The 21,658-nt window shown below is 43.2% G+C and overlaps 1 protein-coding gene across 5 annotated transcripts in view; it reads left to right on the top strand.

Moving 5' to 3' along the window:
- Nucleotides 1–21,658, top strand: part of schip1 (schwannomin interacting protein 1) — a 251,215-nt gene that overhangs the window by 213,062 nt on the left and 16,495 nt on the right. The window contains exon 1 of one of the 5 annotated variants that reach the window (XM_085380237.1): nt 12,529–12,839. The exons of 3 other annotated variants lie outside the window; for them this stretch is intronic. In XM_085380237.1, the coding sequence (XP_085236363.1) occupies nt 12,810–12,839 (30 nt within the window). In that variant the 5' untranslated portion in view covers nt 12,529–12,809. Of the gene's footprint in view, nt 1–12,528; nt 12,840–19,936; nt 20,300–21,658 lie in introns of those variants that run through there. One more of the 5 variants, XM_085380236.1, reaches the window with a different exon arrangement.

Genomic DNA, 21,658 nt, shown 5'->3' with positions numbered 1-21,658 from the left:
ATTTAGCTGAGACAACTTTAAAACTATAGATCTACGACTAAGAGTTCATACTGATGAGTCCTGACAGCATTGTAACAACGATTTGTTGCTGACCTTAGAGAGTTACGTCTGTCTAACCTAATTTCTACAAGTTCTAAAAAAAAAAACCAGTTGTGGCCATGTAGTGTTTCTACCAGAAGAGGTCAGTGTTGCGTTGACATTAAGCAGAGAGGTGCCGTAGGCCTTTCATGCCTCACCAGCAGCACCAGCAGGAGAGGCTGTCATGATTCACTTACTAATTTATTGCATTACTCAGTTTAAATCACAGTCTCAGCCAGAGCTTCATGGTTTGTTGTCAGTTTATGGGTCCAAAAGGGTGTAACTTTAAAATATTTAGGGTGGGAGTGGGAAAAAATTGTTTAGAGCTGCTAGAGCTCCATCGCCAGTTGTCACAGAGTAAAACTAAGTGAGGGCAAATGAAAAGGCTGGATTGGTGTTCTCTATTGATGTGCAAGCACCAAGGCATTTTCCCCCGATGCGCACACATAATGGCTGCAACCTAGTGCTATTGTGAGTGTGTCGTGTGTGTTGTGCGTCTTTGTTTGTCTCTCCTGGAGGCCCTCTCTGTCTCCCTGAGGCATGTCAGGAATGCAGCGGGAGAAGTGGGGGATGAGCGGAAGGAAAGAGGGAATAAAAGGACAGGAGGAGGACCGGGCAGTTCAGGGCCACATTTGTGTCAATGTTCATTACCTGCTGTCCAGCTTAAAGTGGAAGATCACCTCCTTAGAATGGGAAAAATCTGCTCCCTCTCTCTCCCTGTCTCTCGATCCCCTCAGGCAGTGGGCTGTGATATAATTGACCCGGGTGGAGGAAAATCTCTCAAAAGAGGGCCTCTGTGTCCACATGTAGCTACTACTTTCTCCATGCAGCTGCACAAGCACATGAAATCATGCATATGCTCCTCAGACATTTTGATCTTTGCTTGTGCCTTAGATATGAGTGCATCGAGGCTCGGAGTAGTAGATAAGAGATCAAGTGGTCTTGATGATGATAGTGACACAACATCCAACTATCTCTCCAGGAAAAGCCTGAGAAAAACCGGGCCTCAGATTTCAGTGCTCTAGATAAGAAATTGGAATTAGTGTTGTAATCCCACCAGAGCAGGGAGCAGAAGTGAAACACTGGAAAAGGCAGGAGATATAAAATAATATATCCTGGACAATCCCACTCTGCTTTTGCTATTTCTGCAGAACTATACCCATCAGATTTGACCACATTCATTAAAAACTAATAATAATTTGATGGTTTGGTTCCTTTAATCTTTCATTGTATCTCCAAGCTTCCATATACAGTAAAGGCCAGACTCTGTTAGCAAGCAAAAAAAAGGAGTCAAGTGCAAATTTGACACTCCCAAAAGATATCTTCGGTTTATTTCTGTGTCTGGGGTTGTTCAGAGCTCTTAATTCTGAAACCTGCTGGTCTTGGCCAACACTCGGAAGAACAGAGAGACTGGTGCTTTTAAAATGTTGTTAAATATTTAGTCGTCCTGTCAAGCAGAACCCACCAGTGAACCAGTGCATCAGCTGGTGCACACAGGGGTGGGTCTGTCTGGTATGTCGCTGGAGGTCCAGTGGGATGGAGATATTCATGCTTCACTTGAGCTTCAAAAGCATCTAAGCCTTCAGAAAAAGACTGGGACGCAGTAAAGTCCACAACTAATAATCTGTAGCGGTCACTTTGTGTCTGAAGACTGTGTTAGTTAATGTGCTGTAGTAACAGAACTGAGTTTTGCTTCTATATATGTAAAGAAATGCGGAAAACATTCAAGTGTCAGTAAAATCAATGGTGCACTGAGTGCACCAGACTGGACACATAGAAGGCTTTTCTGCAAATTTATCCTGCTCAGTTCTCAGTGTCTTTGCTTTTCTGGTAGAAAATTACAGCTGAATAGTTGTATTAGCTACTACTAAGCCGTAGATTTATGGAAAATGTGATGGCTGCACTGTGTTCTATGCCATGAAAAGCTACAGTTATTGAGCACGTTGTTTTATTTCCACTTTATTTTGTATTAAGTCTTGTTGTTGCAGGTGTGTTTACTTAGGGTGTGGCTTTTGGCTCCTGTAATCTCAGCGTCTGCCTTTGGGCTACAGGCGTGGCGTCCGGAGAATTCATGGTGATGAGGGGCCCGGTGGATTTTTCAAAAGTTGTTTCTAATTAAATCTGGAGGCACGTGGCAAAGAGGGCTCCGCAGGGACCTCAAGTACACCGGGGGTAAATTACCTCTAACCCTGCATTTAGCTCTGCACTCCTGAAAGGTGAATGATAACATTAGTCTTCCTATCCGGACTTGAGGTTAAAAAAGCAGAAATGGGCTCGGGCTACATGTATGGTTATCCGCATGCAGAAATTTGCCTGTGTGTTTTCTGAGGTACGTGCTGGAGAAGTATTAAATCTGTGTCTACAGGCTAGTTCTTTTTCAATCTCAGAGTGCACACACCCAGACTTACTCACACAATTTGAAAACACCCCACGGGCAAACTGGCAAAAAAGAAAAAAATATAGGACCTGTGCTGAGACCTGCACAAGCTTAAAAGTGCGAGCATGCTCTCTCTCTCTCTCTCTCTCACACACACACACACACACACACACACACACACACACACACACACACACACACACACACACACACCGTCATGATAAGGCTGAGGCATTTACTTCATATGTTTCACAGCATTTTGTCAACTCAAGGAAAACCAGTCTATGTTTTACTTTAGCAACATCCTGATTTGAATACTTGACACTGAGTTTGGAAAGCTGTAACAGAAAGCTGTTTTTGGAATCTCTCTCCCCTAACCCTCAGCCTGCCATGCCCCCCCCCCCCCTCCACTCCCCCCCATATTACTGTAGGGTCTTTGCCTTACAACATAAAGCACTTTGAGGTAACTGCTGTTGTGATGTTGCACTATATAATTAAAATTGAATTGAACTTAATAATATGTCCCGTGAATGTGCTCCATCCTTATGTAAATTCCCAAGAAAATTGCTACAGTTCGCTTCTAAATCGTTGATAACGTAATCATAAATGGCTCATTACTGCATAACTATCAGTATGTGTGAGATTACATATTGCCAACAGTTATCTTAGGACAGATGTGATGATTCACCTTTGCTCCTCCCCAGCTGTCGGAAGAAGTAATAGGGTGATGAACAGAACCTTGTATCGCAAGTGTCGCTCAGGCACACCATATAAAGAGTAAAAAGGCCACAAGCCAGATGAAACTGTACAACTGTGGAGTGCTTTGCCCCAGAAAAGCACTCAAGGGCCGTGGAAAATAAAAGAATGTGGAGGAATCAGAGAGAGGTTAGAGAAAAGAGCAAAGAAAGAGATCGCTTTCTCTTTTTCTCTTTTTGCACTCTGTGTTTATGTACAAGTTCAGCAGTTGAACCATTCGCCAGCCTCCACTAACAACTTAACGACTACCTTCACCCACAACTCAGACTGTGCCACGTATAGAGGGAGAGAGGCGGCGGGTAAAAGACTAAAGAAATTGCAGGGTTTGGGAAGTCACGAGCACATTTATAAAGGCTATAAATAGGTACAAACAATCTGTATAAAGAGGTTGCACTAGAGTTACGTCTTGAATGGGGGAAACAAATCGGTGAGGCCTGAAATGAGCGATAGCTGTAATAAGCAAGAACCTGTCAAAGTGAACAGGAGCTCATAGGACGTGCATAAGTCCAGAATTGTGGTTTGAATAAAAATGGAGGCAGCCCAAATAGGAAAGGATAAAAAATGGTTAATATGTAAATGAGTTGGAGGAAACTTTAGAGATTGGGGGCATGGCTCTAACCAGGTGTAGAGAACTCGTGGTGGAGCACTAGTGTCTGGTTCAGCCTCCATGGCTTAACACTGCTCCAGCACTGTGTTTGAGTGTGTGTCCATGTGCAGATACCCGCTGAAACATGCCCAACCCTCCACACACCAAAGCTCGTACACACACTCACTCATTATACAACTCACTGCACTGTCTGTGCTTTAAAGTAAAGCAGTCTTCTGTCTCCTGTCAGTCCACACATGCACAAACTCAGCTCACTAAATCATATCAAAGGATATATTTGTATTCTCATAGTATCCTGAAAGTCTGCCAGTGCTGGCAGATGCTTTTTTTTTTCCTTTTTTCTTTTTTTTTTTTTCCGTGGAATATTTTTCATCTCAGCTTAACCTTGGATTCCTCACAGCAAGTCGGGCATTTAACTCAGGTAAAGAAGAATGTGATCAGTTTGTAAAAGTGTGCTCTGTTTCCAGCTTCTCAGACTTTTCCGTGTTTATACATTGTGATGTGGAAACAAATCTTTCATGCACAAAGTTGAATGAGTTGTTTGGAAAGCAGCTTTAAGTGTATTTATAACTGAGTGCACGACATACTTCTGCTGGGAGATGTTGTTTTTTGACTTTGTGCGTTGCTCAAAAAGTTCAATATTTTGAGTATAGAACCAGAACAGAACCAGATGCACATCCATAGATCTCATTTTCCTTTGAATGAAGTTGTGACCCTTTAACAAAGAGCAGGTTCATGCTGCCTTCTTTGTTGCCCCTTTTTTTTGGTCAAAACACAATGTGCTGCACACGTGTGTTTGAATTCTGTTTTAAATAAGCAAATGTTTGCACCATACAGCTGCTTTGAATGAAGGGGCAGAGAAAGTTTTGTGAGACACAAAGCCCTGCTAAAAGAACTAGCCACGACAAAAAGCCAGGCAATCAAAAGCTTTATGTTGCCTCTGGATAACCACGTCTTCTGTCTGCTCTGTAAACACAGAATAAAAGACTGAGATAAAGTGCAGACGGTTAATGCATTTCACCTGTGTTATCAGTGGGCTGTTTCTTTTTCTTCTATTTTTTCCTGGTGAAAGAGGAAGGGAAGCTGACAGAAGCAAAACACAAGAATAAAGTACCTTAAATGGGTAAAAATCAGTGATTCACAAGAACAGTCAGTCAGTTAGCTCTAACACTAATGGTGATTCAGCTTGTTCATTCATCCTAATGTGCCTCTTGGCCGACTGTCTACTGAGTAGGCCCACACTGACCCCACACCCTCAAACATCCAACGACCGGTGAATAAGTGAAGTCAGTTTGACAGTTTAGTTAGTCTGGTATACCAAAATCAGATGTTTTGCTGCTTAGATTTATCTACCTGCAAAGTCTACGCACAAAGGCAACACAAACATCGGAGATAAACCACACGTTACTAAGTTCAAGTTTCTTAGACGGCATGCATGGGAGTGGTGCCTAAACTGCTCTTGTCTGGTGTCAAAGTACAGCTTAATGAGCTGCCTGATAACATCTCCACAGAACCAGTAAACTGACACAAAAACACCACCTATGTGTATTTATAACAATACTGTGATAGTATAGATGTGGCTAAACTGACAGAGACGGGCATCCCATCTGGGTACTTAAAGTGGAAGCACTACCAGTTTGGTTGATGATCCAGAGAGTGATGTCACCCAGGCGAGCAAGCAGGAACTAGACAGAGGCACCGCTGTGACTGGAGATAAATGGCACTTTTAGGTGGAAATTCACAGCCTACAGCTACACATTCCTCTGCCTCTTCTGTCTCACACTGATGAACTCACAAAAGCTCACGCGAGCACACCCTTCCACTGATTTACTCACTCGTGACTCACCACAGTGTGAGAAAGGTGGATAAAATGCAAAGTCAAAACCTCTCTTCAGCATGTGTTATATCCTATCCGGCATGGAAGTCAGCTTAGGCTCTGACTCGTTTTACTACACTGCTGCAAATCTTCACCTTCTCCCCTTTCCCTCGCCGTTTAAAACGTCCCCTGTCCTTCACTACTGTTCCCACTCCCATTCCAAGCTAATTGTTTTCTTCCTCTAGCTGTCAGGAGGCATTATAGCCTAATGTTTTCACACAGCCAAAGTAACAGCAGGACACCATTTCCCCCCTCCTTGCTTGGTTCCCCCTCTCCACCCTATATGAAAACTATCAAAGAGAGGCGCAGGCTGTGAGTGGCAGAGCGTGCTGTGGAGGAAATAGAGGTTTATGTAGCAGCGAGGAGATGGCCTCCAATGTCATAGCTTTGTGTCAGAATGCATACAACACAGCCACTTCAGAGCTGAGCCGAGTACACACATACACTACACACAGGCTGGCTGTATAAGTAAAAACAGGGCTGACGGAGATAAAAAACAAAAAACAAAAAAAAAAAAACAAGGTTTGCTTTAAGAAAAGAGGGTGTTTTGCTCCCAGTAAAGGATTGAAAACTCCTATCCATCACCTATCCATCTCTGGTCAGAGATGGATGCACATATACAAAGAGACACGTAGTAGCCTGTGTTTCTGTGCATTTACATGGGTGGAGCTGAAACATGAAACACTGGTCTTCTCTGCTCCTAATTATAGAGCGTGTGCTTGGGTGTATGTGTGCATGTGTAAGAGGTAGAGATGTGGGCTGTAAACGAAGTCTAAAAATACGAAACGTGTTTATTCACGTCTGCAGAAAGAGGCAGATTTTAAAAAAGAGGTTTTCTGTCTCCATGGCTGTGTGTTATCTAAGCTGTTAGTCTGTTCATGTGAGAGACAGAGAAAGAGATATTGTGCCAGGCCATGCTGAGATCTTCATCTGTTGCTGGAGAGCACAGAACATTTTCATCCCTTCACATACCGACAGCAAAAAAAAAAAACATTTCATCAGATTAAGGGAGGGCTGCAGCTAATGACTGACCTGCTGATAATTTTCTAATTAAACACTTCATTGTGAAGGTTGTGAAGTTAAAACAAAGAACAAAAATAAAGTTTGAGCCTGTGGTGTCCCTAAAGCAAAAGATGACCTCTTTATAATGCTTTTTTTAATTGCTCCAACCAACAGTAAACATCATCAGCCAAGACAGAGGCAAGTAGAAAATCAGTAGCTAAAAGTGGGGGAAGGTTTGGACATTTATGCTTTTCCAGTGTACATTACAGCAGTGCAGTGGTTAGCGCTGTCACCTCACAGCCAGGACGTTCTTGGTTTCAGGATGGTTTTTCAAGGACATGCTCGTCAGGTAGACTCAAATTGGCAGTGGGTGTGAGTATGACAGTGTGTGGTTGTTTGTGTTTCTGTGATGGGCCAATGAGACATCCGGGGTGTATCCTGCTAGGATATTCACTCATTCAAACTCCAGAGTGACTGACTGACTGGAGAGATTCACAGAGAGCATGTTTACTTTGTAATTGGATTATGGCAAAGCTGGCTACAATAGATCTAGAGCAGGGGTGTCAAACATAAGGCCAGGAACACAAATTGGCGCTAGGCATCAGATGTGACTCCAATGTGGCCTCTCTCACCCCTGTAAGTGGTCTATCCTTCAAGCTCGGGTCCTCCACCAGAGGCCTGGGAGCTTGAGGGTCCTGCGCAGTGTCTTTGCTGTTCCCAGGACTGCGCTCTTCTGGACAGAAATCTCAGATGTTGTCCCTGGGATCTGCTGGAGCCACTTGCCTAGCTTGAGGGTCACTGCACCGAGCGCTCTGATTACCACTGGGACCACTGTTACCTTCACCCTCCACATCTTCTCGAGCTCTTCTCTGAGCCCTGGGTACTTCTCCAGCTTCTCATGTTCCTTCTTCCTGATGTTGCTGTCATTCAGTATCGCTACGTCTATCACTACGGCCGTCTTCCTCCGCTTGTCTACCACTACTGTGTCCGGTTGGTTAGTCGCCACCACATTGGGGCGACTGTGGCTCAGGGGGTTGGGAAGGGTATCTGTAACCGGAAGGTCGCTGGTTCGATCCCCGGGCTCTCTGTCCTGGTCGTTGTGTCCTTGGGCAAGACACTTTACCCTACTGGTGTTGGCCAGAGGGGCCGATGGCGCGATATGGCAGCCTCGCTTCTGTCAGTCTGCCCCAGGGCAGCTGTGGCTACAACTGTAGCTTGCCTCCACCAGTGTGTGAATGTGAGAGTGAATGAATAGTGGCATTGTAAAGCGCTTTGGGTGCCTTGAAAAGCGCTATATAAATCCAATCCATTATTATTATAATCAAAGTGGGCTGTATGTGGCCCACAATGTAAATGAGTTCATCACTGGTCTAGAGTGAGGTAGTCATCAATCAATAGGAATTAATCGAGCTAAATGGCTGAGACAATTATTTGCAGCTGTTTTCAGACGAGGGCGATCGTGGCTCAAGAGTTGGCAATTTGTCTTGTAATTGGAAGGTTGCCGGTTCGAGCCCCGGCTCGGACAATCTTGGTCACCAGTAGGTGAAGACACTTCACCTACCGGTGATGGCCAGAGGGGCCGATGGCACAATATGGCAGCCTCACTTCTGTCAGTCTGCCCCAGGGAAGCTATGGCTACAACAGTAGCTGCCTCCACCAGTGTGAGAATGAATGAATAGTGGAATTGTAAAGCGCTTTGTGGGTCTTGAAAAGTGCTATATAAATGCAATCCATTATTATTATTATTATTATTATTAAAATAATAGATTGGTCAGATGAGATGAAAAGATCTCCACAGGGAAACACTGGGAAACATTGTCCTCTAACACAACAACAACCCAAATCATAGTAACGATATGCTCTTAGTGAAGAACTACCTCCAGAAGACCAAACTGAACATTACTAACTAGTCTGGACTAGTTAGTAATGTTCAGTTTGGTCTGCCCCCCTCCCCCATATTTATTCTAGACTATTTTGCACACACCCTTAAGAGAGGGAGGTTAGAAAATCTGTTCTTTTCTGTGTTTTCAAGCCATCTTTTTTGCTTTTGCCATTTTCTATCTGCTGCCAAGGAGACATACCATGCCATAGTTCTGTCTCAGCTGCTTGTTATTCTCTGTGACTCACAACTGCTGTTTCATAATGGACTTCATCATTGCACAAGTGTAACTGGTGGTCAGTTAGTCATTTAGTTCGCTGGTATTTGAATGTTAATGCACTGATGCGCCTTTAAAAATGCAAGGCAAATATTAATACAGGCTAGTGATCACAGCAGGCCCTGTCTTTCCACCACAAACCGTAGGCATAGAGTCCTCATTAGAACAACCTCTAGTGGCTGGTCGTCCACACACACACACACACGCACTCCTTGGCCTTCCACATCAGTTCCTCCCTGTCAGAGTGAGCTCATTACCGCCAGAATCTGGCCCTCACACTGAGCCAACCTGCTTTGCTATGCAGTGTTTTTACACTGGCACAAAATGTCAGCTCGCTAAAAGCATCTGTGCTCCTCTCTTCCCGCTGAGCCAGAGGGAGGGGGCGAGGGGGGGTAGCAGAGAAGGAGCACTAGGGGGAAATGAGGGGGAAGATGGAGAAAAGTGGCAAAAGAAATCAAATGTAGTTATGCTGAAAGGCCAAAGACAGAGAGGAAGGAGGGGTAGATGGCACAGCAGATAAAAAGAGAGAGGACAAGCTGTTTGTCGGAGAAAGAGAGGAGGTGTCATAGCGTGCTTGAGACTCATGTATTTTCCATGAGCTCTGCAGAGTGTTACGGGACATTATTTCCCACCTACAGCACCACTTCCTGTCCGCTCTGTATCCCACTAGTTACAGAAGAATGAACAGCAGTATTATTCACTCAGTGATCATTTACTTATGATGAAGTATTCACTCCTGCTGTTTTCCTGTACAGATATGCCCACATCGCAAAGCTAAATACACACACACACACACACAAGTGTTGTTTTGATGTGCAAAATGAGATGAGGAAAAGAAGAATGAGCGAAGAGTCCTCAGTGTACACAACATACTCTCGCAGCAAGTGGCACACACAACAGCAATTCCCTCTGCTCTGTGCAGGCATAAATTACATATGACTGTTAGAGTTTACATTAGAATCAGCAGGCAGCTATTGTATTTTAGCAGAAAGTCACTGCTGGTGGAGATCCAGTGAGTTAGTTTTAGCATCTCATAACGTGGCCAGTGAGTGGGAGGCAAAACTGCAGTCTGCCCGACTCAAGTTAATAATTTTTGTTCTGGGTTTTCTTTGTGGTGTTTTAGGTCACTTACATAATCACAGCTTTTTAAAACTTTGTTTGTTCTGTGTGCTTGTTACTCTCTGTGTATATAATTGTGTGTGTAATTTGAGAGTGGGGGTCTTCACAGTGTGCAGTCTGGATGGAGTCTGATATTGTTTCTTTTCTTGGTGTGAATAAAGAGATGCTCTCTCCGTCTCCACCTGTGCTGTGACTCAGATTGTAACCTTGACAACCCTGTGAAGGTCAGTGGGGGGTGTCTTCAGACAGACTGCTGCCATGGTGACAGAGGAGGGGAAAGGGGGTGGCTGTGGATTCCTCTATCAAAGCTAGGCTCGTGATGTTGGACATCAAAGTTGTTTCACTGCTTTGTAGTGTTGGCTGGATGCATATACTTGTGCAACAGAGAGTGAAATGACTACATCTGTATTGGAAAACACAAGAGCATCTTGAGGCTCCACATACTGGACTGAATCAAGTCATTGACTCATTGCTTGTGGGAAGTTGTTTCATGCTGATGTTCTTTACCTGTGGAGCCTAAACATAGGCTCGCACTCATGGTTTCACTTAAAATGAATATGTTATACAAAAGTCGGTGAGAGAGAAGTTCAAATTCTGACAAGCGTCATGGGAGCATCATCCATCCACCCATGTATCCATCCATCCATCCACCCATGCATCCATCCATCCATCCACCCATCCATCCATCCACCCATGCATCCATCCATCGGTTCAAAACAATTCTTCTAAATTTAAATATATTTTACTGATTTTTATTTTTATTTCTTTATATATTTATTTATTTATTGCTACAGGGCAGAAAGTAACTACCAAAGCAAACCTACAATAGCTGTTCAGTTTTTATAAAGTTCTGATCAAGCTGCAACCTATTCTAGGGCTGAAAAATGAATCTGTGTGCTGAACATTGTACTTTAAAGCTGACTCCAAAAAGCAAGCCAGTCTCCACACAGACTGTTATAATTGCCAGCCTAAGAGCACAAATAAATACGTTTATGCCCAAATGCACACCAAAAACTGCCTGGGTTTCATTACAGCTGCACATTGAGCACATTTCTATATCTTTTTTTCCACTCTTTTGAATTGTATAACAGCTTAAAGTTGTTTGCTTTAATGCACATCTGGAAGCTGTACTATACACTATAATTTGGGATGTCCTGACCCTCTTCATATTTAGCCACTTTGAGCTTGTTTAATGCATGCTTGTAAGCTTAAAAGTGCTTTTATGAGACCCATTTGGTATTCTATGAGAAAAAAACAGGTTTATCATACAAAGATAATTATATCATCGGTGAGTGTCACAGTATGGGCGCTCTTCCAGCCCTCCCCAGCCCTCCCCAGCTGGGCACCGTGCAGAAAGCTAACCCAGAGCCAATGATGCGCAGGCTTGAGCAGCGAGATCAGAGCAGGGAGTTCATCGATCCACATCCAGGTCATTAAACCCAAGAGTGGTCTTATCGGAAAAGCAGCGTCACCCAACAAAGATCAATATCGGATAGAGAGATTTGGCCTGGAGGACGGATGAGATAACAGGGTTAGTGAGTGGCTAGCTACCTTCCCACAAAAGACAAACATGAAACTTGAAACAGATGCATGTTGCAACGGCATGAGAATCTCACATCCTCCAAACCGCTGTTGGAAGTTTTTCCACTTCCTCTGATGGGAATGTTTATAATGGAAGAAAGCAGATACTTACTGTAGAGTCCAAACAGTTCTGTAGCTTCAGTATGCTGGTTTGTGTAGTTTAAAGCTTAAAATGACTATTTTAGAGTGTTTGTGCAGTCATTTTAAAGTAAATAAAAGTGGGGTTACAGTAAAAAAACGAGAAGAACACATCCATCTCACTGGAATTAAAAACAAATAGATGGAGATAGAGAAGGTAGAGATTATCTGAGGAGGTTGACCTGCATGTGGATTATAGACCGGCCATCTGCCACTGTGGGATTATAATCTTACAACGAGGGAGAGAATGACAATGAAGGGAAGCTGAAGATGAACATGTATACTTTCACACAGTGAGGCAAAAGTCACAAAAACGTGTGCATAAATTAAGCGAGAGACACACTGCTTCACTTTAAATAAGGAATGTTTGGGGAGGAATAACTAAATAAGTGAATGATTTGTGTCTTTTCAAACATTCAGTGCCAGCTTTTGATACTTTCAGCTTTCGCATACTTTCTGATTACAACACATTTCAGGTTGAGCTTTTATTCGGTGCCACTTTGTGCAACACACATGCAGATTAAGATAAAGGTTAAGGAATGAAAGTCTCTCCACTGCCCTTGTCTTTGGTCCGCTTTCCGTATCTGGTATGACTTTATATAAAACAGCTGAATGACATCCTGGCCCAGACCCACACCACCCGCACCCTCCCTCATCCCTTTTCCACAATCCCCTCTCCCCACTGGGCATACATTCAGCCCCACAGCTCCTCCCCCTTTTCAGTCCAAAGCAGACAGAGAAAGGCGAGCGGGAGTGTACTCTGCTTTTCACAGCGTCTTTCCCTCCCTCTCTTATTCTCACACCCCTCCTCCAGTCTCTCACTCCCCTCCCTCTTTCAGCTTTGGGGAAGCAGCGATCAGACCCTGCCCTTTTCTGTTAACAAACAGACAGAGCAGAAAACAAGCATAAAGAGACAGAAAAGCAGAGGGTGAAGACTGAACTGACTGACAACGAGAGGCAAGCAGTGGTAGTGACAGATTTTTCTGAGTTTGGATCAAACGCTGAGTGGGATCGCTCCTCTCTTCTCCGTTGGAATACCACTGCAGGGCTGGGAATCTTATCCCAGTCCCGCTCCTGTTCCTCCAGCTCAGGCAGCTCCGCTCTAGGATGCTGTGAAGGATGGTCCACCAGGAAAACTGTTCGTACCAGGTATTTGTCTGACCAAAATGACACAACAAACATTGCTGTGCTTCAGCTGGCAGTCTTACAGGCGCAAATTGATGATGATTCTTTTTATTTTGTTACGTGTAGCGTTTTATAAATCGTAAGTTTTCCCTACAGTGAAGCTTTAAATGTCACATTTGAAAATAGGACACTCAGCACACATGTGCAGGACTTGTGTGTCACTACTGAGACTCAGACCTGTGTGGGAGTGTTGCTCTGTCTTTTGCAGTTACGTGATTGTGTTGTGAATCTGATGGCTGTCTGGTTGCTAAGAGAGAACTTGACTCCAGGGAATAATGTCCTAACTCCCATCCACCTCCTCGTCATACAACCCCCATAACATGGAAGCATGAGTTTTGCATGGAACTGCAAGTTTATATTCTCACAACTAGCCGCTGTAAAGGATTTTCAAAGCTGTGAGATTCATATAGCGGCGCAACAATATTCGTTGTATGGTGCAGAAAACATTGTGATAAATATTTAAATGATAATGCGTGGAGGGTGTGATTGTGTGTGGATTCATGTTTATGGCCGTGTGGGTGACCCTGGTGGGACATGTGACAGCAGTGTCCCACTTTATCTAACTAAGAATTGGGAGAAATGAAGCATCTGTGATTAAAGGCAAGCATCACATCACAGCTGTGCATCCGGTTTTCTATAACCAGCTCTTCTCAGGAAGAAAATCTGCAATGCAGTGAAGATGGAGAGTGGAAACAAGCAGAGAGGTAGATGAAAGGCACAAGAAATGAGGGGATATGCCGGGGGAGGCTGCGAGGAAGGAAAAGATGGAGCTTCTTTGATGAGAAGAAACAAGTGCAGAGAGTCCCAGAGAGATGGATGGGCCTTGTGGGTGTACTTAAAGTGTTTCATCAACATGTAATATGGAACTTCAAGATGAAAACTCCATATTCTGTCCTTTAACCGCAACATTTTGCATTTAGCTCAAATTCACTTGCATGAAACCTTCAGCTGAGTTGATCAAGCGTACTCCCAAGCGGGTTATTAACAGTTCCCAAATGCTCAAGTCTCTACAATTATCCACATTTGTGCAGTCTGATCTCTTGGCTGTTTCATGCAAGTGCTCTGTATTCTTAAGATTATCTTATGGAATCAATAAACTGCCCTTAAAAAGATATAATATTTGTATTATTCCCTATGCGTCCTCCACATATCAGTATTTGCGTGTCAGGAGGGTGGATTTGCGCTCGTGTTGGGTTAGGGAGCAGTTGTGTAATGGGATAAGGATTTCCTGCCATGTTTGTGGCAGATAAAGGCTCGATTGAGTGACTGAGAAATGGCAGGAATGAAGGAAAGAGCACAAGATAACCAGAGACGCCAAAGGGATAGTGGAGATGACAGATGAAAGACAGAGATGAAACAGTAAGAAAATTGACACCTCTGGCTGAGCAAAGTCCAATAAGAAGTGTGCAGACAGCAATGACGAACAGTCTTCCAAGGCAACTATAATAGATAATACACATGAAAAAAAATAATCATAATCATCTCCAGTAAAGAGGAAGGGAAAATTAAGGAGATGTTAAAAAAGTTAAAAGCAGAGATGGCTTTAATGTGGCAAAAATACTGGAAAAGAGCGAGATGGAGAAAATAAGAGAAAGAATTCGAGCGGTAAGCGGAAGAAGAGGTTCAAGCTCTTCTGATAACAGCTACTCTCTAGAGGCCTCTCAATTAGACTGGTAACCTGGCAACCAGCAGGCAGACAGCGCCCCTCACACACACAGAATAACACACACACACACACACAGAGGGTTGGTAAGTAGCAAAGGGCAATGGCGAGACAGGATTGAAGAGAAGGAAAGAGTGAGGGGTGTGATGTGACATAAAATTGTCAGAGAGTAGATGAAGTGGAAAATAGAGAGAGGTCAGTGTGGCCATGTATGTGCCCATCTCTTTTTTTAAGATCAGCATCAGTGTTTTGTCCTGCTTTAAATAAGGTGTGGTCCTCTGTGTTTGGAGGTTAGCAGTTTAAATCCTCTTTTCTTCCCTTTGTATTCCCCACATACCATATCAGGCAAGCTCCCACTTAATGTCTGATACCATTAGCCAATTAGGAGGCAGGCTGACCCTGGGAGAACAAGAAAAGCAGCCATTTAACCCGCAGTCATCTGAAGCCATCAATCGATTAAGGTTCTAGTTAGTTTAAAGTACAAAAAGAGGAAAACATTGTCTCTTTAATAACCAATCATCTGCTAGATCTCCTTTATCTCTGTGCTGCACTTCATTTCATTAAGTGTTTAAGTGAGCCAAAAGCACGCAGACCCTCTGTGTGTTTACTCGAGTCTGAGGTCTCGGTATGCCGCCCTGTTTTCAGATTCTCGTGTAAATCTATAAATCTCGCAGCGCCGTATTGCTGTCAGCAGCAGCAGCAATAACCAGTAGGGTGAAGGGTGATGGGGAGGTTTATCAGCTTGGCCACAGTGTGTCATCCTGGGCTGGAGGAATATTGTCAGCTTGCCAAGGCCTGGAGGTGTGGGGGGGCACACATGAATGCTGAGTACTCCTACGCGTAGTATTTGTATGTACATATGTATATTTATGTTGGGGCTACATGAGCTCATGCAGTTTTCCAAGCTTGACTGGAAAACGATGGAGAGAGTTCAAGTGTAACTGTATATGAGGTGTGGCCTAATGAATTATAAATGAGAGTACAGTGCCGTAGATCGCACTGGTAGATCATTCCAGCCTGACAGAACCAATCGATAAGTTGGTGCAATAAGCAAAAATCTATGGAATTACTGTCAATATTGTTTTCCATAGTACACTAGGCCATAGACCTTAATACATTATGTTTGTATAACGTAAGTGAAAGGCATAAGTTTACACAGAGATAAACATATGTATTTAAACTTATTCCCTTTTCTCTGCTAATACTAACTTGAGCTTTATGTGCTTCTTTTCAAGCTTTTCAAACTTAATGCACAAGCATGTGATGCTGTACAACTTCTTTCCAGTGCTCATGTTGCTTGTTGGGCATGTTTCTGATTTATTTTTTAATCAGTCCTTTAGCAGTACTGGCCCTAAGTCCAGTAAATAAGTAAATAAGGCTTAACTTTTGGACTTTAGATGCATTTTGGTGCAAAGCAGAGGTCTGAGTCATTGTCGGTTTTAAAGCCTTCTTGCTGACAAACATCCCCCATGGGGTAATGTCGTAATTACCCAAGCCAAGATGTGGTCCTGATATATTTATTTGATTCACAAGCACAGTGTTTCTTTGTAATGTATAAAAACTGACACTGATAGTTCAAAACTTCATTTGTTTTTCCTAAGACGTGTCGAGCTCTTCATCATGTGTTTTGGATTTTTGGATGTGGACGTTTTCAGACCTTTTCTTTGTAGCCCGTGTGGAGGTTTTACTTGTGTGGCCCACTTGAGATCAAATTAGGTTGCATGTGGCCCTTGAAATACCTTTCGATTTATCTGGCTGACCTAAATACACCACTGTTTTGGCAGGTTATACTGTAGGTCACACTAAACTCAGGACAGAGCCAACACATAAAAGGGAAATGTTATGAAATTATATTGAAAAAAATACTAAAAACTTTTGTGCATATCGTATTATTAACATAAAACTCATAACTCATATTCCCTTGCCTATATGGACAGGAAGATCAGAAGGGAAAATAAGAGCATTTCTTTCCCTAAAAGACACCCAGACCGTATCATTTTTGGATTAATTGCATTGCATCATGATGTATGTGCCTGGGATTGCATGAGTTTTGAGTTCCTTAACATCACTCTAACAGTATGTTTAATGTTGTGCAATTTACCAGAATTGGAGCTCCCTCAAAAGCATGCCTCAGTGTGAGTTTTGCAGACTTCCCGATGGGCTGCCCTGTGTTCCTTTCACAGCCCAATTTGTTTGGAACACAGAGCATCACCATGGAGAAATTCTTACCACGTTGCTATGGTAGCAGACCCCATTCTTTTCCTCCTCTTTCCAAAATAAGATCAGATGAGAATATGTGGCGTTACTTTCAAACGTGTCAGTAAAACTGGTATGATAATGACATACAGATATTAGAAAGATGATAAACAGTAAAGATGTGATTCTACAGCATGTGCACAGGCATGCGTTTGTTACTATTATCTTTGTGAGGACATTGGAATATTATGTATTTCCTAAAGCTAAACCTTTATCCTAAAGCCAGGTCTTACCCCTTCAACACACCTTGTGAAGTGTGTCAGAAAATGACGAGCAACCAGACTGTCCTCACTTCCTGCAAGTGTCCTCACCCCTAAGTTCTCAATTCTGTATTGGTCCTCACAAAGATAGATATACAAGTACAGAAACACACATAGCGCCACTGGCCTTGGATCCCAGGCGTACAGGAGGTGCCAGGAACCCTCTCCCACAGTCACCCTCTGTTCACTTGGAACAATAAGCCTTTCTGTGTGTGTATGTGTCTCTCTGTCTTTCATACTCGCTCTCACAGCTGACCATAAAGTCAAGTCATCACCTATACTAGAAGAACTAACTTGCATGTGTGCAGCCTCGTGTGTGTGTCCTAAATGTAGCTTAAAGTACCCACAGTTCACTTCGCCTTTGAACTGTCAGTAGGGAATGTTTGCACTAGTGAGTGGATGTGCGTTTGTTTGCCTCCTTTGACTAGGTAGACCAGGTAACCAATTCCTCCCCAGCCTCCTATCACACTTGAATCAGCAGTGACTTCACCTTCACGATGAAGTCAGCCTCAGTAATGAAGTCGAGATCCAGCGGGGCAAACTCTGCCCCACCCTCTAACTCCAAACAGGCCGCTCTCGCTGACGGCTACCACTGGCTTTATCAGCCTGCGCATGTATGTGTGTGTTGCATGTATTGTCCCCAGCAGCACCCCAGTGTGGGTGGATTCAGGAGACAGCCAGACAATTCGCTGTACTCTGCCCATAATCCACAGGGATCAACACTGAATCAAATCCACTTCCTATTTTTTCCACTTAACCCTTCTGCGTGCGTGTGTGTGTGTGTGTGTGTGTGTGTGTGTGTGTGTGTGTGTGTGTGTGTGTGTGTGTGTGTGTGTGTGTGTGTGTGTTCGTTCAAATCAAAAGCTCTTTGATGTTATCATCCAATTGCATTATTCCCCAACTGTCTTCCTCTTTGATATTTTTTCTCGTGTTATTCTCATCTGCGCGCTCTCTCACTCTGAGCAGAGAAACAGATGAATGTGACTCATGTTCATCAGTACCACTTGGCATTCTCCTCCCTCTCGTCTTCTCCTCACAATCCTCGTGTCCCCCTTTGTCCTTGGCTGGGTATTTTATTTCTTATCTGATATCCTTGTCTTTCATTTAGATCCCTCACTGTTTAGCGTGATACATCATCTGAAGCCACCTGTAGGCGGTGGTTTAATGCTTCAAAAATAAAAAAAAACCTCTATTTAACTTTCATGTCTACTCTGTTTGAGATCAGGGTTAGCTTGTCTAATTATACAAAGCTTTTAAGGGTACCATAGTTTCACTTGTTGTTCCTAATACGTAATAATGATTTTAAAATACTGCTGCAAATATATCGTGAATATCTTAAGCTGTTTTCCCACATGAATTACAAAGAATGTTTGAAAGATTAGAGTACGTATAATCCAGTACACACAAAACATGAAATACAGTAAACAAAACAAAAAGTTACCTTGAATTGTGAGGAAAAAGGTTCAAATTACAATGTCAGATGGAGCAAATGGTCATTATGATCTTCCCCCAACCTGCTGAGGGTCCTGGGCAATTGTGCCCTTGAGATGACCCTCATTTCATACAGATTCTGAAGGTAACTAAGGATGGCACTGGATCCTGCATGGTCACTAATGCTGTTTGATACACCCTCTAGCTAGCTAACACCCTCCACCTTCAATCAGGCTGGAAATCTATCCAAGTTATCTTATTTCTCATCTAGTACACTAACTACTGGAAATGATCCTCGTGGCCTGGGAAGGCCTTATAGAGTATACGAGAAGCAGCACACATGTTACAAGGTAACATTGCATGTGTAAAATACCTTTCACTTCTGGGATATTTCAGATTTCCAACTTTGGAAATACAAAGTTTGATGTATCTTGTTTTCCATTAAATAAAATAAAACAAACCTCTAAAATACAACTGTGTATTGAATGCATTGTGCCTGAAAATTTTAACAGGAAGGAGTAAAAACAATAACATCAGTTGTAATCTGTCAGAGATGTGCTGACATTTCGTCATTATGAAGTAAAAATATAAGTGAGTACCAGATTTGTCATTCTAAGTTCTTGTCGTACCGGCCATTTTTCTGTGTAATCAGCTGACGGTGTGTGTGTGACTGCGTGTGTTTGTGTGAAGTCATGTTCCCTGCAGTGTGAAGCTGCAGCCATATCTGGATATAATTTTCTGTCTGGGCGGCTATGACAAATATATGAGTCACGGGTCAATAACGTCTCACAAAGATGAGATCATTACACACCATGGAGAGCTCAGATTGAAATTGTAAGTCACCGATACAAGGCACAAGCAATCTTTGTGTGTATGAGTGAGTGAGTGACTGTGTGTGTGCTTGTGTGCCAGACTAATGGTCTATTGTGCTCTGTCAGGGTTTATTTAGCTGGCCGGGGCTGTGGGGTTTGCTGGCTTTGGAGTCTGGACCAGGCACTATTTTTACCTTAGCAGGAAGGGAGTACACCACCTTCTCTGTTACATATGCTCACTCTTAAACATTCATTCACCTTCAGTGTATAGTCTGATTTGCAAAGTTTTATCATACGCAGAAATCCTATGTGGGACAGACTGGGAAGAAATATAAAGAGCGAGAGATGACGTCCAGGAGGGCTTTTAGACACAACAAAAACCATCGAAAACACACATGGGCGAGCACAGTCCCCTACACACACATACTGCGGATATCCCTGTCCCATCGCTGAGGTGTCTCTTTTCAAACTGGTGGTGAGCAGCTGCTGTCCTCATGTCAGGGCATGAAGATGAAACAAACACCCGTCTGAGTTTCTCTCCTCGCTCTCTCTCTCTCTTTCCTGTCCTGAGCTGTGAGAGGCTGCCCTGGCCAGAGGGTGGAAGGTAGGGAGGGTCTAAAGGGGCTTTACCTCTGACAACTATGCTTTTTCAGTCCTGTGGGAGAGGCGGAATGAACCTATAGACCGAGCGTGCAGAGTATTCAGAAAGTGCAGGGAAGGAGAAACAGCGTCACAACATGTTAGGGTAAGACGAGGAGAAGACACCAGTAGAGGAGTAGATAGGGGTCAGTTGACTGGGATTATGATGCATTTTGACTGGACTAAAGCTCAGGAGTCAGTGTGGACTACAACCTACTGACTGGGACGTAGAAGGGAAAAGACAGGAAAACGGAGAAGGAGAGAAGGATGAGGGAGGCACTGGATAAAACGGATGTATGTGGAGGGGTGGATGATGTCATCAGGCAAGCCTCCAGTCTCTACCTCAGTGATGATTATAAAGAGGTAAAAGAAAGTATGGAATCAAATTTTGATCATTAATTGCATGATTTGAAAGTGTGTGAAGTCAGCAGGTGGATTATTTTAGGTAATATCCATCCCCGTGGTTATGTTGGAGGTTTCTTCTACTTCGTGTCTGCCAACTTAAACCACTGAACATACTTTTGTTCTGTTTTGTGACAAAAATAGAAGTTCAAACTTAATGCAAAGTGTAAAAGCGCTACTACAGAGTTCGGAGTTAACTCAGTTCCTAATGCAGCCATCTGTAATTTATTTATAATCAGTATGAAATGTTTTATTTGTTTAATCCAATCCAATGAATACACTAAATTGTGCGTTTCATGATGGCCCATTAACCTCACTGTGAGTAAAAGCCTTCATAAAGTGACTCCACCAAGTTATTCTAGACCTTTAAAGGCACTTATTTGGGAAGTTATTTGGAGGTCTTAATTTAACTTTAATGGTCATGGGGAGAAAAAAAACTACAGAATCTGCTTAAAATCTGATAAAAATGCTTCAAACGTTTTCCTGATTTAGGCCCAAAATAAAGTTTTTAAAAGCTCATGTGCCCTGAAAGTTAAACCTCCACCTCGATCTTTGGTGGAATTTTCCCACAGATTTCAGTTCAGGGATCCTTTGAGTGTTTTGATGTCTTTATAATATAATAATGTCTCTTACTGCAACTGGCTCAGAAATAGTCCAACGCAACACTGCACTGTGTAAGTCTGACATCACTAGTTCAAGGATTTGCTCTAGAGAGAGAGCTAATGGGCTAATAGTTTTTGTTAGTTCCCAGTCTCCTCGGTGAACTAACTCACCTTCATACTGAGCAGAGACGTGATAGTGAGTTTCAGCTTCTGATTTGATTTTCAGCAAGAAAAGTAATTAAAAAAAATTCCAAATGGCTGAACTTTCCATTTAATCCACTTTTGCGTGTTGTGCACAGCTGTGAATGCAGCTCAAAGACCGAGGCTGATGTAGTTTGGGCTTTTAAGCACTTACGTATTCGGGCCACTGTTATGACAAAACAGTATGAGTAACCAGGACTTTATTCTGTAACTCTGCTGCACTTTGCTCTACAAATACTCGGCCCTTCTGCTTGAAAGAATGCTCTAGTGTCACATGGTGGACCCATTGTCCTGTCCAAACCCACTTCATGCTCCTTATCTCTTCTGCCTCCCTTTGTCAGTCTCCCCCCCCCCCCTTCTTTTTTTCCTTTCTCCCACCAAAACCCTCCCCCACCTCTTTTACCCCACATGAACATTCATGTGTAGCCCAGTGCCACTTGTTGAGTTGTTCCCTTCCAATCTGAGTGACAGGAGCAGCCTTGCACTGACCTGCAGCTGAACTATACGGGGGGTCAAA

This window comes from Rhamphochromis longiceps, linkage group LG14, assembly GCF_057381845.1.
Source record: "Rhamphochromis longiceps isolate RC_006_pf linkage group LG14, R_longiceps_female_GT1.1, whole genome shotgun sequence".
Lineage (NCBI taxonomy): Eukaryota > Metazoa > Chordata > Actinopteri > Cichliformes > Cichlidae > Rhamphochromis > Rhamphochromis longiceps.
Note: the sequence above shows the minus strand (reverse complement) of the source record. Positions and strands in the feature narration are given on the sequence as shown.